The sequence below is a fragment of the Lutjanus erythropterus genome, chromosome 3 (genome assembly GCF_056507025.1).
Source record: "Lutjanus erythropterus isolate fLutEry1 chromosome 3, fLutEry1.hap2, whole genome shotgun sequence".
Classification (NCBI taxonomy): Eukaryota; Metazoa; Chordata; class Actinopteri; order Lutjaniformes; family Lutjanidae; genus Lutjanus; species Lutjanus erythropterus.
In genome coordinates this window covers 783,406-801,432 of record NC_139319.1, presented here as the reverse complement: position 1 = coordinate 801,432, position 18,027 = coordinate 783,406, and the positions used below count along the sequence as shown (strand labels likewise).

Sequence of the window (18,027 nt, the reverse complement as noted above, 5' to 3'; positions counted from 1 at the left end):
ATATCAGAAATGTTGAAATACTATTGACTTTATACTTCATTCTTGAAATGGAAAACTTTAAAAAAAAGTAATTTTTAATGTCTTGCACTAAAACTGAATATTTGACTTTATTTCCAGCATTTTGAATTTATTCTTGAAATGCAAAATTAAAAAAGAAAAACATCCTCCTCTCATTTTTCCTCTAGCGCGCGGCCCTGACACTCGCACTGTACATTATGGATTTTTTCATTTTAAAAAATATATTTTGTTTCAGTAAAATGTTGCTGTTTGACCTTTCAGAGCCTCCGTACCAGCTGCAGCAGGACTTCAACACCACTGAGAAAACTGCAGAAATAAATGCAGAACTTGAATAAGAAATGAAACGGTGACCTTCAGCAGGACTTTACTTTCTTCTTCGTCTGTTTCTATCATCATCATCCTCTCATGTCAGTTCTGGGGGTTTTAGCCTCCATGTGTGAAGGAACTTCTGCACCTCCGTGTCAACTGACTGTAAACAAACCGCTGCTCATTAACATGCAGCAGGGGGCGTGGCTCTCGTACAGGCCCCGCCCCCCGCGGGTTGATATTACCCAGCCTCCTCCGGGGTCGACCATCAAAGTGCAGTCTGAGCTGCAGCTGCAGGCAGGCGGTGTGAAGGCAGCGCTCAGCGGGAGATAAGAAAAGAAACCCGGACAATAGCAGACAAAAGGAGTCGGTGCAGGACGGACCTCTGCGGGACTTTTTACTGGACGTTTGTTTCGGGGAGAAAATCCGCTGCAGCTCCGTGTTCGCTCGTGCATGTCTCATTCGGAGGGGTGTAAACCCGGAGCCGAGGGTCGCACCGACTATCACTGAGCCCCGACAGCCGCCAGGCAGCAGCCCGCCGCCGGCATGACCCTCACCCGGAGCTCCGTCCTCCTCCTGCTGCTCCTGCTGCTCTCTGCCCGCATCCAGGTACACCAGAGTCCCGCTGACGTTTCTGTCATTTAAGTTCCTTTGAAACTGAAGCCGGAAGAAACACGGAACAAGTCTGTCTCTCATGTTCTGGATGAAATTATACAGATTTATTCAACATCTTCACGAATCAGCGCTCACTTTGGTTTTCCACAAAGTCTGAGAGAAGATGTCAAGTTTTCTGAAACTTTCCCAAATTATAATGTTTTATATCCTATATGATTATATGATTTATATTTAAATGTGCGTGTAGAAACTGAGTTTGATCAGATGAAACATGAAGTTCAGTAAATGTTAAAGATAAAATCATCAGGTGGTTTTTCTGACACTGACTGCAGGAATCTGGACGAGCCGACACATTCCTGAGGTCTTTTATTTTGAAAGTTGTTCAGTTTGGACAGAGAACTGGTCTAAGTTCCTGCTGACCAGGGGCCGACTGATACTGGATTTTGGGGGCCGATACCGATATAATATTCTGATATCAGTATATCGACCAATAACCTTACAGAAAATAAAATATATGAATAAACAAACATTTTCTGCAACACTTTACTGTTCAAAGTGATATCAGGGCTGGAACATGAACTGTTCACTGATATTTTTAAATAATAATAAACAAATATAAATAATAAAACACAAATAGAGCAAAATATTTACATATATTAAAACTGAATTAACAAAAAATAACAAAACAAACCAACCAAACCCCAAAATAAAAAGGTTTGGTTTGAATTTGCTTCATAACTTTATTGTTTTGTTTTGTAAATCATTTTTTAAAGACTGAACTCAAACCTTTATTAACTCTAAGACTTTCTTTCATTATTCTTATTGATAATCTGATTAAAAGTGTATGAAAAAAAAACTTATAACAGATGAAATAGTTAATTTACATTCTTTAAATGTTCCTCATCATCAGTCCTGGAAGTTAATTATTATACTGAACCTGAAACGTTAAAAAAACTCCACACAGATGTGAAGTGTGTTAGAATAAGTGACTTTAGGATTCAGTCACTGACTCAGAGGTTTGAACTCTAACTTAAGACTTAAATTAAATTAATTTAAAGCCCCGTTAGTTAATATTTCCAGTTGTGTGCATGAATAAGTCATTTTAACGTGACTCTTGTTCCACAGGGATGTAAAGTCCTTCTGATTTTGTTCAGCTCTGGATCACGTGGGCCGTGTTGTGGGTTTTTGTGTGTTTGTACTGAAGATGCTCGTGTTAATCACAGTCAGTCTTGTTTTTGTTTCATTATAATCAGTTTTCTGTGTGAGTGAATCAGATCCTGCAGGGACTCGTAGAATAAGAAAGAACATGTTGGACTGGTTCCTGCAGAAGCTGAACTTTGTGAAGTTAGTCCGTCCTGTCGCTGGTTCAGATTTGATCTTTAAACATTTCTACGACAGAAGACGCAGATTTACATGATGAACAGTAAATCCTCACATTGAAGAAGCTGCAGGCTGCAAATATTTGACACACCTGATTGATTGATTCATTAAGTGATTATCATTATTATTGTAGATGAACTTCCTGTCTATCTTCATGTCTGCTGTCTTCACAGATTCTTGTTTTATGTCCAAACTTTGTTCAAACTTGCACAACTTTATTTAAAATTCTAGTGGAGATCTCAGAGTTTCCAGAGATTTCAGGCTGGATTTTGGGTTATTGTGTCTAAAGTGATGCAGAAGACATTTTGAATGTCTCGTGAAGACATAAGAAAACGTCTCACTCAGTTATTCAGCCTGTGAAAACAGCTGTGTGACGTCCGCTGTGTCTCCGGAGGAGTTTTGTTAAGTCTGAGTGACCATGGCCTGCTGAGGTGAAATCAGACTAAATCAATAAAAACTGACCTTTTATTAGGGAAAAGCTGAAATCAACCAAAGAAAGTCTCGGTCGACTGAAATTTAGGAATGACTCGATACCACTTTTTTGTGTCTGATATTGACACTGTAAATACATTTGGGTTTTTTTGCACCTTTTTAAACCACAGCCAATTAAAAAGCTGCAACGATCAGTCCACTACATGACAACACTGCTGCATCCTTTTAGTTTTGATCAGCACAACTTTTTCCTTCACTGAGTTTAAAATAAGTCGACACAGCTGACATCCTGTCAGGTGTCACTCGTTCTATCTACTGTTACAGCATGACTCTCAAAGTTTAGTGGATCATTTACATGATTTCAGGCTAATGGATCATATCTGATTTAACTTTTTCTCCCCTGTTATCCAGTCCAGTGATTTGGGTCAGTATTTGACATGATAGTTTTAGTTTAGTTTAGTTTAGTTTAGTTTTGCATGATTAAAACACACATAAAAGGTAAGAAAAGGAAAGAATAATGAAACACGGTGCAGGGAGAGGCAAAAAAAAACCCCAAAAGGGCTTAGATTGTGATGCTAAATATCATATCAGCTCATCCCTTTTGTTTGATTTGTCAATGGGAAAAAAAAGACTGTACATTATCTCCTGATTGGTTGAATCGGCCACAGTCCACTGAGTGACTCTACCTGCAGCCTAAATGGTGTTGATCAAAGTTACTACATTAAAAAAAAACTGTTCCATCATCCAGCAAACCTCTGTCGTTATTTAGCTGCTTTAAATGAGGTTTAACCTTCACACAGTTTCTCTGAACTGTCCCTCAGTCTTACAGCAGAAGTCCGACAGCCTGTGTCACACATGGATTTATTATAAAGAACTAGAGAGTGAAAACAAAGATGGCGTCCATCCAGTCCAATCAGAGCTGCTCATCTGGGGCATAAGCCAAAAAAGTTTTCTTGCTTCTGGGTTTACTTCCTGGTTATACGGCCCACTGAATATGTGCAGTGGTGTTTCCCTGACTTCTTCCTGGCCGCAACTTCCTGCTCGGCTCAGAGATTTTTAAATCATCTCGAGGAAAGTTTTACAAATATAAAAACCACATGAATCAAAACTTTCTAATAAAGAGTTCATGCAGTTCAAGGTGTCCTGTCAGCAGTTTTATTACGTTTCTTTTATAAAGGTGGCCTACAGGAGAAAATGTTTTCTCAGCTGGTGAGAAACGTTTCGCTGCAATACCACCAGTGACCACTGGGAAAAGTTACCTGCAAGGCTGAGCAGCTGTGTCCCGTCCAGGTCTGCTAGAAATCTTTCTGTTGTCTGACCAGTGAGGATTTGGTTGGACATGAGCTTATCGAGCGACTCACAACATGGTCGCAGCTCTAGACTTGATGTGTGACCAGTGCCACTGATTCAGGATCTGTAACCTTGTTGATGTTGAATCTTCTCGGTCTACCTGCTGTGAACTCACCTGTCCACCCTCTCTGCAGGTCTCCTCAGCTTCGGGACACTTTGAGCTCCAGATCTTGTCGATGCAGAACGTTAACGGGCACCTGCAGACCGGCGCCTGCTGTGACGGATCCCGGGACGCGGCGGATCGGCGGTGCACGGCGGACGAATGCGACACCTACTTCCGCGTGTGTCTGAAGGAGTACCAGCTGAAGGTTTCCTCGGCCGGGCCCTGCAGCTTCGGCATCGCCGCCACGCCTGTGCTCGGGGGGAATACCTTTTCTTTACGCAGCGGCAAGAGCGACAAAGCCAGGATCGTGCTGCCGTTCAGCTTCGCGTGGCCGGTGAGTTCATCATCAGTGGCTTCTTCAGCCAGATGTTCACTGCTGGAGTAAAGATCTGAATCAGGAAGTTAAAATAAGTTCTTGGTTTTGTTCTGATGTTCACAGACAGGGTTTCTCTGATACAGACACTCAGGGCTGCATCTATTGATTTTCCTTGTTGATTATTATTTTCATGATAAATGTTTTTCATCTATAAAAGAAACAACTAATCAATTATCAGAATTGTTGGCTAATTTCCTTCCTAGAGTAATCAATGAATTGGTAAATGGTTGCAGCAGTTGTTGGAAAGGCCTGAAGCACAGATGGATTTAGTGTCAGTCAATGCACTGATCTGATATCATGACATTTATTAACCCTGAATAAAGGTTAATAAAGGTTAATAAAGGTTAATAAAGGTAATAAGAAGAGAGACGACTTCTTCAAACTTTTTCCTGTAAATCTTTTGTTGAGGTTTTTTGATGGTTTTATAATTTTTATGTAACATTTATATTGATACGAGATACATGGATAAACCTACAAAACTCTAATTTAATTTGATAATTACACCTTTTGATCTCATGTTTAGTCTGTAAACTGTTATTATGAGATGCTGAGTCATGAGTTTGTCTTCTAAGTAATAATCATCAGTTACTGTCTAATAGTTGGGACTGACTGGTGCAGGGTTGGACTGATAATTATGAGCTCCTCAGAGACTTTTCATTTCTACATCCTGTTTATTTTTGCGGTGAGCGCGAGCGGCAGATCTGGAGCGGCTCAGTTTCTCGCTGTGATCGGCCTCGGGGTCGACCTGGTTCGAGTCCAGATGTGTGCGGAGCTCAGCAGACACTGGCTGAGGTTTCTTGTGCTCATCAGTGGCTGCTGCGGTTTCCTGCCTGGAAACGAGAAACGAGGACGAGCCTCGGGGTGAGAACGGCGAGCGTTTCTTCTTCCTCCTGTCCTGCGTTGTTGTCGTAGTCGTCTCTCCTGACCTTCCAGCGTGGCGGGGGATAAAGGCCCGTTGTTGGTGGCTCTGCTCTGCCGGCTGCGGGACATTCCTGCTGTTGACCCTGGTAACTGGCATGTTAAATGAAGCCGCCGTGGTCGTCGGGCAGGATGAGGTTTCTGTTGTTGTTGTTTTTTGTCTCCTCAGTCTGCGCTGGCAGGACCGACTCAAACTGCCTCTGTTTGCATCACTCATGTTTCCTGTGCTGTGATGGCGGCTCAGGATGTGTAAAGTTGCACCAAACCTGCAGCGTTTTGCCCGACACCCCCTCCTTCTTTCATTCTCAGTCTTTAGCAGCAGCACCAGCATCTCCTCCATCATCAGTCCAGCAGCAGCAGCACCTCATTCAGCTGCTGACGATTTGTTTTCTGAACTGTTTTTAGTGTTGATATGTGGGTTCTTGATGATTTTTTGTGTTGATATGGTGACAAGTTCTTCTGGATTTGTAGTGCAGGGTTCTTATCTGGGGTCTTGATCATGTGATGACGCTCAGTACCTGTAGTATCAGTGCTCACTTTGATCTTTAACATCAGATCTTCAGATCTTCCTCCTCCTTCTTTAAACATAAAAACCTTTCGAGGGTTCATTATTAAGTTGCAGCTGTATCAAACATCTGCACACCGACCCCAACAGTGGCAGCTGATATCAAAATATATGATATCATATATCCTGCTCAATTCAAGGATCGATGAAAGTCTTGTTTGACACTCGAGGGTGAAGGAAACGTCCAGCCTGTTCAGGCTCAGCGGTTCTGCAGATTCTGTGTACGGAGGCCAGCAGCATCCAAAATTAACAACAAGGAAAGATCAAAGCCTGAATAATAAAAAGGCTTTCGACCAGCATGGCGGCGCCTCAGACACTTTTTATTGACACTTAGAGTCTTGAATGCCAAACCAGAGGATGACAGATTTGTCCATCTGTCCACTTCTGTCTGTCTGTCCTCTTCAGTCCATGTCCAGACCGCTTCAGCTTCTTCTTACAGATGCAATTAAGATTTTTACAAAGAAAAAAAAGAGTGAAGATCAGGCTGTCGGCATTTTTCCGACCGATAACTGCCCCACTGAATTATGGGGTGAGAGGCAGCAGAAAGGCCTGCTGGGATGTGTTTTTTTCCCGGTGCCAGGCTCAGACGAGCCCAGATGTGGCTCCGCTAGTCAACCAAACATGGACATATCTGATGACCAGAGTCGCTGGAAACATCCAGTCGCTCTTGGACTATTTTCCCATCCTCGTTTCCTTTCCTTCCCTCCTCCTCGTCTTCCTTTTCTCTGTTCCTGTGGTTCCCACATGAAGCTGCTGATGTTTCCTCTCGTTTTCTCTCCTCTGGTGACTCATCAAACCGAACATCATGTTAGTTTGATCTTTGTCATTTTTATCATCGTGTCCAAACCTCAAGCAGTCCCACTTTCATCTCCGTCACGCCACAGTGATGATGAGACTCCGTCAACAGCGACTGACGACTGAATGAGAGGGTGATGGATGAGCTCTAAAGTCTCTGCGCGTCGAGTTTTAATAGAAATAAAACCAAATGCTGCCTGGAAGGAAGGAAATCCAACAGAAAACTGCTGGGATTATTTGCAAAATTGTCTCAATTCTATCCAGTAGTTTTTATCTGCTATTAAGATGTAAAAGTTTTATTTCAGAGTTGCAAAAATCTGGTTTGAATTCAAATACAGTTACAAATACTGTTTTAATGAGAAGATAAGAAGCAAAGTGATGGTAAAAAATAACCAAAGGTTTTGACTGCGATGCACAACATGAACTTTTTATTCATCCGATGATGATAACTGATAATTTCCCATTTTATTTAACAGAAGTTCATATAACCTGCAGTTAGACGGATGATTTCATGTTCCAGATCTACCTGACGTCACCATGACAACAGAAACAAAGAACTCCTCATTTATTTTTTCCACTTCAGTTCATCAGAGACGGATCAGATGGACGGAGGGACTTTATTGATCCGTTACAGCAGAGCTCAGAGTGTTTTCTCACAAATATACTTGAGCTTCTTTTTGTCTAAGAATTCAGATTAAATGATTTGATGTGATCTGTCATATCAGATATTAATATAGTTGGTAGGTATCAGCTAATATCAGCTGATACTGATTGGTATTATTGACCATCCTTAGTTTTTGACTGTCAGTTGGACAGAAAATGCATCTTAAAGACGTCGCCTTGGACTCTGAGAAAGATCCTGAAGTGATCCTGAAACCTGGAAGTGATTTTCAGTGAATTCTTCAAGAGACAGTAGAGTTTGACATCATGTTTGTCCTGCAGACGTCTGTCTCTACTCTCTAATGACAATAAATCATCCTGCTGTGATCAAAGCATCAAAAATAAAAAAGCTCTCCACCTTCCTCCTCCTCCTCTCTCCTCTCTCCTCCTCCTCTCTCCTCCTCCTCCTCTCTCCTCTGTCCTCTCTCCTCTCTCCCCCCCTCTTCTCTCCTCTCTCCTCTCTCCTCTCTCCTCTCTCCTCTCTCCTCTCTCCTCTCTCCTCTCTCCCCTCTCCTCTCTCCTCTCTCCCCTCTCCTCTCTCCTCTCTCCTCCCTCCTCCTCTCTCCTCTCTCCTCTCTCCTCTCTCCTCTCTCCCCTCTCCTCTCTCCTCTCTCCCCTCTCCTCTCTCCTCCCTCCTCCTCTCTCCTCTCTCCCCCCCTCTTCTCTCCTCTCTCCTCTCTCCTCTCTCCTCTCTCCTCTCTCCCCTCTCCTCTCTCCTCTCTCCCCTCTCCTCTCTCCTCTCTCCTCCCTCCTCCTCTCTCCTCCTCCTCCTCCTCCCTCCTCCCTCCTCCCTCCTCCCTCCTCTCTCCTCCCTCCTCTCTCCTCCTCCTCCTCCTCTCTCCTCCTCCTCTCTCCTCTCTCCTCTCTCCTCCCTCCTCCCTCCTCCTCCCTCCTCTCTCCTCCCTCCTCTCTCCTCTCTCCTCCCTCCTCTCTCCTCTCTCCTCCTCCTCTCTCCTCTCTCCTCCTCCTCCTCCTCCTCCCTCCTCCTCCCTCCTCCCTCCTCTCTCCTCTCTCCTCTCTCCTCTCTCCTCCTCTCTCCTCTCTCCTCTCTCCTCTCTCCTCCCTCCTCCTCTCTCCTCCCTCCTCCCTCCTCCTCCCTCCTCTCTCCTCCCTCCTCTCTCCTCTCTCCTCCTCCTCTCTCCTCCCTCCTCCTCCTCCTCCTCCTCCTCCTCCTCCTCCTCCTCCTCCTCCCTGGCTCTGCACGCTCACACTCTGTTTTCTCACGATGAGTCTGCAGCCAGAGAAAGCAGTTCCACCTCCTCGGTCAAACAATCAAAGTCACAGGGAATGATGGGAAATCACCATCGGCCTGCAGACGAGTGCCGCTGGATGTTTTGGCAGGACGTGAGTGGAACCTGTTGGCGGTAAACCAGCTGTCAGGTTCTGGTTCCTGCTCTCAGAATCCAATTAGCTGCTAACATGTCTGGAGGTGCCACCCACCGTGTTTGGTGGGCAACACGTTTATTTTTCCTCCCGGGTCAGGAGGCATCAGCCCGACGCCCAGATCCCGTTTCAGCCAGCGAGGTGACGCAAGGATGTTGTAAGAGCTGTTCAGAGGGTTTCGGTCCCAGCGTCAGCGCCTCAGCTCGGTTCTGCATTAGTGACAGTTATGTGGCGTTGGAGTAAACAGCTCTGTGGTACACTGGAGACGTGACTCGCTCTGTGTGGAGCCGCTGAGGACCAACCAGCAGGCCTCGTTTACTTCTCTTCATCTCATTTATTCTCATCCTGTTTCTAATTCCTGTTAGCAAGAGAAGAAAACATGAAGCAGATTGATTTTCAGGAACTCTTCATGAATGATGAGGCATGTTCAGGATTTAATCTGAGAATCTGTCAGTTATTTTCTCCATTAATTGATTCATTAATCCTGTCACAAACTGGTCAGTTGAAAAATAGGCGCTAACATTTTTGTGCCTATTTTTGAAATCTCTGGACTCAAACTGATTAATTGATCGACATTTGAGGACGTCGTCTTGGACTTTGGAAACACTGATCAATATTTTTCACAATATTCTGTCATTTTAAAACGGACTGATTAATATGAAAATGATTGTTTGTTGCGGTCAGATGATCAAACAGGTTGGAAACAAACCAGCAGCTCAGACACGTTATTTTTATCTGCCTCACAGTGGCAGCTGTATGAGGGGAACTGTTCTGTGTGGCGTGGATCGTTCTGTATGAACATCAGAGAACAGAGGAACCCTGCTGGATGAGAGACTGATGTTTGTTATGGTTCATTATGGTCCAATAATCCTGTCAGCAGCTCTGAGCGCTCGATAACCTGACATCACAGCCGCACTAACCACTAATCTGTAGACGGAGCGCGGTTTCCTGCAGAGCTGAGTGCTGGTCGGAGACGGTTTATCTAGCTGCTGTGGATCTACGCCAACATCAGCGGGGTTTGATAAACGTGGACAGGATGATGATGTCAGACCACCGAGGTTGAAGTTCAGGCACATTTAGATCAATCTTAAGTTTTATAAGTTTATTTTAATTTGAAGAGTCTGATATGACACCGACGCTGCAGAGAACCAGGAAACCGTCGAGTCACGTCACGGGGTGTCGAGTGTTTCCCGTCTGACTCGCTTGGCTCTGTGGTTCTGTTTTCCCACAGCGGTTTGGATGGAGGTCGTGTGTTCGTGCTGAGATCTCCTCACTCATGTGAGCAGGAGGAGATCGTCTCTGCTGTGATTTAGACACGAGACGTGTAACATTCTCATATCACCGTAGATATCGATATTATCAAAAAAAGTATTGATAAATCACTGCATCACCTTTTTTATATTGAAAATTACTAATAAATTTGTTTTAAACATTAAAATAACAGCATCCATTAGGACCAAACAGTTCATTGAAATGTTATAGAAAATATATGGCTGATGTGTAAATCTGCCATTTTTAACTGAAGTATCATGGAGCTGCAGAAGTTTCTCACCTACAGACAGAAGAAAACTTCTGTCTGGTAAAGTTTCTTCAAAAGTCACAGAATAATGAAATGTTTTAGATGAAAATGAAAATGCTGATGTAAAAAAACTGTGTAACACATTACTGTGAGCAGAGAAAACTCTGCAACTCACAACACAACTGTCAGGATGGATAAATAATCAATATATGTTATTGATTTGAGGTGAACTGTCCCTTTAATGTGAGACGTTTTGGTCCTGATGGCGTCTTGTTGCCGTTGAGCTCTGAGTTTGGATGGTGTGAATGTTAGAGAGAGAGAGAGAGACTGAAACCACAACACACACACACACACACACACACACACACACACACACACACACACACACACACACACACACACACACATACACACACACACACACACACACACACAGTCAGGCTCTGGTGTGTCTGTCATTTGATAGCGGTGAGAGCGACAGTGGCCTTAAGAGAGACAAAGAGTTTCAAAGTGGAGCTGAAATAATGGGACACACACACACACACACACACACACACACACACACACACACACACACACACACACACACACACACACACACACACACACACACACACAGCGCTGTGGATCCGTCTGTAAAAGCTTTTGTTTCCAGCGGTTTTCAATAAAAAGCTTCATTTGATCTCTAAATATTTCAGGAGTCAGTAAGAAATAATTGTATTTTCTTATAAAGTTTGTTGCAGCGTTTCTTCATGTTAACGTCTGCAGTCAGTCAGAAATGTTTCAGTTTTATTTTGGGTCAAAATGTTTATAGAAGTGAGATGATTTTACTGTTTATTCTAAACTGAGCAGTTTCTTATATTTATCTGATGGAACTGAGTCATTTCAAATCAAATTTTAGCAAATGAAACTGGATTGAATGTAAACAACATCCACAGGGTTCATCCAGCTGCTGTAAATCCATGAAAACACTTTTTAATGTTTTCAAGGTTTGAAACGTGCTCAGATTTTAGATAAAATGTCAGAAAACTGCTTGATGTTGCAAGAACTTTACTTTAATCAATCTCTCAATCATATTCCTGATCTATTGATTAGTTGTTTGATCCTTAAAATGTCAGAAAATGGTGAAAATGTGGATCAGTGTTCCTCAGAGTCCAACATGACGTCCTCAAATGTCTCGTTTTGTCCACAACTCAAACATCATCAGTTTACTGTCAGAGACGAGGAAAGAAACCAGAACATATTCATTTAAGAAGCTGAAATCAGAGAGATTAGACTTTTTCCTCAATACGATGAATCAACTCTTACATTAACCTGGCAGTTAATGTGATAATTGATAACTAATCAATTAATCGACTAACTGTTGCAGCTGTAGAAGAAACTTTTCCTTTTGTCGTCCTGCTGTAGAATCCATCCTGGAACATAAAGAGCTCAGTAACATCTGATTTAATGTGATGAAGAAGTGAAACAGTCTTTCTGTGTTTATGAATATGAATATGTCACAGCTGTAAGGTGCTGGAAATCCTTGAAAATGCACCTTAAAGATCCTTGAAAAGTGCTTGAATTTGACAGTGGAAACTGTAGGTTGCTTATTTCTTTACTTCACTAAAGAGAATCTCGTATCATATCAGATTTATTAAAACCTCAGTTCACTTTTTGAAAGTGGAACCTCAGATGTGTTGTTTTTCCTGCTGATGAAACAAATGATGGATTATTTCTGAAGCTTTGCATTGACTCATGTTCTCTCCGTCTGTGTGCAGAGGTCATACACGTTGATCGTGGAGGCCTTGGACTTCAACAACGACTCTTCAACGGGCAGTGAGTATCATCATCATCATCATCATCATCATCATCACCATCATTCAGCCTGCGGTCGCTCTGCCTCTGCTGTCCTTCGTTTCCCTCCTCCTGAAACAAACGTGACCTTTGACCTGCATCATGCACTTCACTGGAATAGAAAAACACAAAACCACAAAGAGAGTGAATAAAGATTTAAAGATGAATTAATTCAATGTCTGAACAATAATAACAAACTTGATCACAAACATTTGATTTCTGAAAGAAAAGGCAACAGATGAAGTTGGGATTTACTTTGCTGGTAAATATTAAATGTGGCCATCAGCGCCGCAACAATTGATCAATTATTAATCCATTATTATATTAATTACCAACTATTTTGATAATCAATCATTTGAGTACTTTTTTAAAGGATAAAAAGTCTAATTTCTCTGATTTCAGTTTCTTAAATATGAATATTTTCTGGTTTCTTTCCTCGTCTCTGACAGTAAACCTAATATCTTTGAGTTGTGGACAAAACGAGACATTTGAGGACGTCATGTTGGACATTAGGAAACACTGATCAACACTTTTCGCAACTTGTTTGACATTTTATGGACCAAACAGCTGACAGTGAAAATAATCGTTAGTTGCAGCTCTAGTATCCATTAAAATTTACATTTTCCAACATGTAGAAAACGATTATTCGTCTTTCTGTCCCTCACAGTCTTCTGGACTTCCTGCTCTTGTTAACTGCAGTGATAAAGTAAAGTAAGCCCCCCCCCCCCCCCCCCCCCCCAGTCTGTGGATGTGTTTACTTGCCCTGGATGGGTCCCATTCAGAAAACTGGTAGTAAAGAGTGTGTGAGGAGAGAGTGAAGCTGCCAGCTTTAGTCTGTTTATCACCCAGCGGTCAGCGAGGCGTTCGGAGCGAGAGTGTTGGCTCGGTGCTGTATTTGGCGTCCTACAGGGAACCATTATAGGCCCGGTGTGAAGTCGGCTGACCTCAGACCAGGTGGGCTTCGGTGCGGGCGGGCGGGCGGGCGCGGGCGGACGCGGGTGGTTCATTCGAGTTTTAATCCAAACTTAGAACCAGAAAGTGAAGTTAGAACGTGAGCTCAGTGTGAGATTTGGAGGGTTTGTTCAGAAACGTTCTGCAGACAAACGGAGCTGAAAGGTTGAATCTGAAGCTGCTGTCGAGACAAATGAGGACAGAACAAATATTGACCCGCTCAGTTTAACATCAGCAAGCTAAGTGTCCAACACACGAGGCCCGTAATCACCACCGGCATCCTGTTCCTGTGGGTTACGTACACGGTGTGGATTTATCTTTCAGTTGCTACTTAAACTATAATTAATTATAATTACAAACTAGAGTTAATTATAGTTATAATTAACGTATTTGTATTTTAGAACCGGGTTCAACAAGAGTTTTTGAGAATCGATAGAGTATCATTAAACGTAACAGTGTGATAGTGGAGTGTATGAATATTTTCTTACTCCCTTCATGTGCTGCTCTTGTTTGGTTGCTGTGTGACCTGATGTCGTGTTTTAGACGCCACTCTGTTTACATCATGATTGTCACATGTCATTCTGTGTGTGTTGCTGTTTTTTAACTTTTTGATGGCCTTTCAGAATTCGTTCTTAATGACTGGCATGGTTGAAAAACAGATCAAATAAAATACTTAAAAGTTTAGTGTTTTTAAAGTATTGAAGTTTAAAGAAACTGAGTTCTGCCTTTGCTTTTACAGTCAGATCAATAAATCTACAGGTAAAACTTTAGTTTGCACCACGTCTGAGGAGAAAAGACAACATTTCAAAAACCTCAGCTTCCCTTCTGAACACGACACAAACTAAAAATTCAGAGCGGTCACTTCCTGTACAGATGTCCCCTGTAGCACAAAGTTCAAAGACAGCAGCTGTGATGGTCTGGGGGTGTGTTAGTGCCCATGGCATCATGGGTAACTGTCACATCTGTCAAGGCCCCATTAATGCTGAAGGGTTCATACAGGTTTTGGAGGGACACATGCTGCCATCCAGATGACGTCTTCAGGAACGTCCCTGTTTATTTCTGTGAGACATCTGAGACGAGGACCTGGTCAAAATAAATGACCTCAGCAGCAGCAAAACGGATGTGATTTCTTACAATTTTATCTTATTTAAACATAAAGAACACTGACGATGTGGTGATGAAGCCTGACCACAGGGTGAGCAGTGTGCCGTCCAAACAGCTGATGGAAGGAAGGAACTGAGAAGGGTCAGTGTTCAGGGACTAAATTACAGATTACAGTAATAATAGCCTGCAGAGAGCTGAATCTGTTTACTCTGGTACATGACGAGTTGTGGCGGCACATCTGTCTGGAATGAGACGTCCAAACTGTGTGAAAAGACCACTGAGCAGTCAAGACACAGGCCTGTGGGTTTGCTCTTATGTTGTCGACTTAAATACCATTATGGTGCTATATGTCCTGTATAACTGTATAATATATAATCTTATGGGAATTTGTTTTTTTATTGGTCAAAAAAAAAGAACAAGACAAGATCTCGTTGTATCGTCCAGATGTGGACCATGAAGGACTTTTGTTGCGTCTCTCTGCTGCTGTCTGAAATAAAAATGTCTGTATTTATGCTCCAGTAATGATGATGGCAGTAAATCAGTTATAAAATGGACTGTCCCTTCAGGAACACGTGGAGAACCTCAGGTTTTTCTTTGGTCTGGCTCGACAGCTCTCAGACCAGCGCTGGCTCGACAGCTCTCAGACCAGCGCTGGCTCGACAGCTCTCAGACCAGCGCTGGCTCGACAGCTCTCAGACCAGCGCTGGCTCGACAGCTCTCAGACCAGCGCTGGCTCGACAGCTCAGGCGGTATTCATCGATAAAGTGCCAGCTTTGAATATTTGTTCAAATCTCCTGCACAGAACAGATCCAGCCTTTTGTGAGGTTAACTATTTTTCAGATCTGCTGCCTCCGTGACATTTTTAGCACCTCTTTTTTTTTTTTTTTTTTTTTAATTCTCCACGGTGATGTGAAGTGTCACAGTTTGCTCTCAGGCCGGCGGTGTTACCTGTTCGCAGGTTTCTGGATTCACGCTGAGTTTGTCTTCAGCTCTTTCAGTCCAGCTGCCTGTCGGTTAAACAGACGCCGTCACCTCAGCCCGACCACACTTTCCACCCCGGCGGTGAAATACCACAGAGCAGCTCAGCATTTTCAGACTCTCCTGGAATATTCCAGCAGCTCCAACCACCTGCTGTCCTCAAACACACCAGCTGAGTCCTCAGTCAGTTTGTCCCGGAGCCTCGCTTAGTATGTCACTTATTTTCTCAATAAATCAAAAGTTTTTTAGTCTATAAAATGTCACAAAATAGTGAAAAATGTTGATCAATGTTTCCCAAAGTCCAAGATGACGTCCTCAAATGTCTCATTTTGTCCACAACAATATTCAGTTTAGTGTCAGAGAGGAGAAAAGAAACCAGAGAATATTCACATTTAAGAAGCTTTTTCTTCTTGTTTTTTTTTTCTTCAAAAAAATTCCTCAGAGCCTTTAATCAATCACAATAGTTGGTGACTGATGTAATAGCTGACAGCGAAGTGATTGTTCTAGTCATTTACGCCAACTTGGGTCCTGACCCCCACCAGGGGTCGCCAAACCTTCACAGGGGGGTCATGAAGCCTTCGTGACTATAATGGGTGTAAGGAAACTTTACAAAAAATATAAACAGTGGACTAAAGTCTGAGCATTTAATTCATTCAAAGTTTGTCTGATTTGTATAAGATATAAGCCTTAAACTAAATATATATTAATATTTTTTTACACAAACTTCCTGTCGTTTATTGTGTTCATTATTTAGGTTAATAACCCTTCCTATGCTCCGCCCCTTTTTGCTGTGTGCTCCAATAGCAGCCAGTTTGGTACCTTTGTCAACTTTTTCCTTCTTTGCACAAGCGACATACTGAGTCACATCGTAAGTTAGCTAATGCTAACAGGACATTAGCTTATGTTAGCAAAAAGAAGACATAAAAAACTAGCTAGCATTTTGTGAAGATTAGTTATCTCAGTTATGCTGGAAATTATATTTTAAAAGATGAAACTCTTGGCTATTAAACCTTTAAATGATTTAATTTTTTTATTATAATGACGTCTTACAGAGTCGACAAAATGTTCCATGTTTTCATTTCACAGCGTCGTCGTAGTGAGCAGACATTTTATTTTACTTATTTTTTTTTTTTAGTTTTTGTCTTTGATTTAGAAGGACTACAGACGTACCAAGTTTACTCAGCTGTCACATCATGAAATGTCCATAAAACACGTCTCTCAGTCAGGAGTCATTAAGTTACCCAGTGATAGAAAATAAGAGTCCCTTCAGGAAAAGGGTTGGGAACCAGTGATTTACCAAAGTTAGCATTGCAGGCTAACTTCCTTTTTCTACCAGCTGGAGGGTTTCTTTCTCTGAAGCGGCCGCAGACACACAACCAAACGTGGTTTTGATCCAGACCGTTGTGTTTCCAGGTGTCGGCGGGGCGGTGATCGAGAAGGCCGTCCACTCGGGGATGATCAACCCCAGCCGGCAGTGGCAGAGCCTGAAGCACAACGGCCCCGTGGCCCAGTTCCACTTCCAGGTCCGCCTGAGCTGCGACGAGCATTACTACGGCTTCGGCTGCAACAAGTTCTGCCGCCCGCGAGACGACTTCTTCGGACACTACGAGTGCGACCACAACGGCAACAAGACGTGTCTGGAGGGCTGGTCCGGTCCGGACTGCAACACCGGTGAGTTCAGAGGGTTTCAGTCATGTTTGTTAGCACTAATGCTAGTGTTTGTTTTAAATGAAAGAAAAATACTGGAGATTCTGTCTGTTCAGTAAACACAACATGAGAGAGTCACTTTATTTCATATTTACTTTTATATATTTACTAACTTGTTTCATCTCTCTTTGTTTTTGTACATATTTTATCTTTTTTATATTTGTTTAATTACTTTGATTACTGTTTTGTATCACAACATCAACTACTTGACAAAATACCTGATTCTGATTTTGATGTATGTTTGTGTCTCTGTGTGTCTCTGTGTGTCTCTGTGTGTCTCTGTCTCTGTCTCTGTCTCTCTGTGTGTCTCTGTGTGTCTCTGTCTCTGTCTCTGTGTGTCTCTGTCTCTCTGTGTGTCTCTGTGTGTCTCTGTGTGTCTCTGTCTCTGTGTGTCTCTGTCTCTGTCTCTGTGTGTCTCTGTCTCTCTGTGTGTCTCTGTCTCTGTGTGTCTCTGTCTCTGTCTCTGTGTGTCTCTGTCTCTGTGTGTCTCTGTGTGTCTCTGTCTCTGTGTGTCTCTGTCTCTGTCTCTGTGTGTCTCTGTCTCTCTGTGTGTCTCTGTGTGTCTCTGTCTCTGTCTCTGTGTGTCTCTGTCTCTCTGTGTGTCTCTGTCTCTGTGTGTCTCTGTCTCTGTGTATCTCTGTCTCTGTGTGTCCCTGTCTCTGTCTCTGTGTGTCTCTGTGTGTTTCTGTCTCTGTGTGTCTCTGTCTCTCTGTGTGTCTCTGTCTCTGTGTGTCTCTGTCTCTCTGTGTGTCTCTGTGTGTCTCTGTCTCTCTGTGTGTCTCTGTGTGTCTCTGTCTCTCTGTGTGTCTCTGTGTGTCTCTGTCTCTGTGTGTCTCTGTCTCTGTGTGTCTCTGTCTCTGTCTCTGTGTGTCTCTGTCTCTGTCTCTGTGTGTTTCTGTCTCTGTGTGTCTCTGTCTCTGTCTCTGTGTGTCTCTGTCTCTCTGTGTGTCTCTGTCTCTCTGTGTGTCTCTGTCTCTGTGCAGCGATCTGCAGACAGGGCTGCAGCACACAACACGGTTCCTGTAAAGTTC

At 43.0% G+C, this 18,027-nt stretch overlaps 1 protein-coding gene across 2 annotated transcripts in view; it reads left to right on the top strand.

The window, feature by feature from the left end:
• Positions 1-608: 608 nt before the first annotated feature.
• Positions 609-18,027, top strand: part of jag1a (jagged canonical Notch ligand 1a) — a 37,915-nt gene continuing 20,496 nt past the window's right edge. For both annotated transcript variants that reach the window (XM_084714553.1, XM_084714552.1), the window contains exons 1-5: positions 609-933; positions 4,236-4,538; positions 12,181-12,238; positions 16,703-16,960; positions 17,980-18,027. The exon at positions 17,980-18,027 is cut by the window's right edge and continues 13 nt beyond it. In XM_084714553.1, the coding sequence (XP_084570679.1) occupies positions 871-933; positions 4,236-4,538; positions 12,181-12,238; positions 16,703-16,960; positions 17,980-18,027 (730 nt within the window). In that variant the 5' untranslated portion in view covers positions 609-870. The remainder of the gene's footprint in view (positions 934-4,235; positions 4,539-12,180; positions 12,239-16,702; positions 16,961-17,979) is intronic.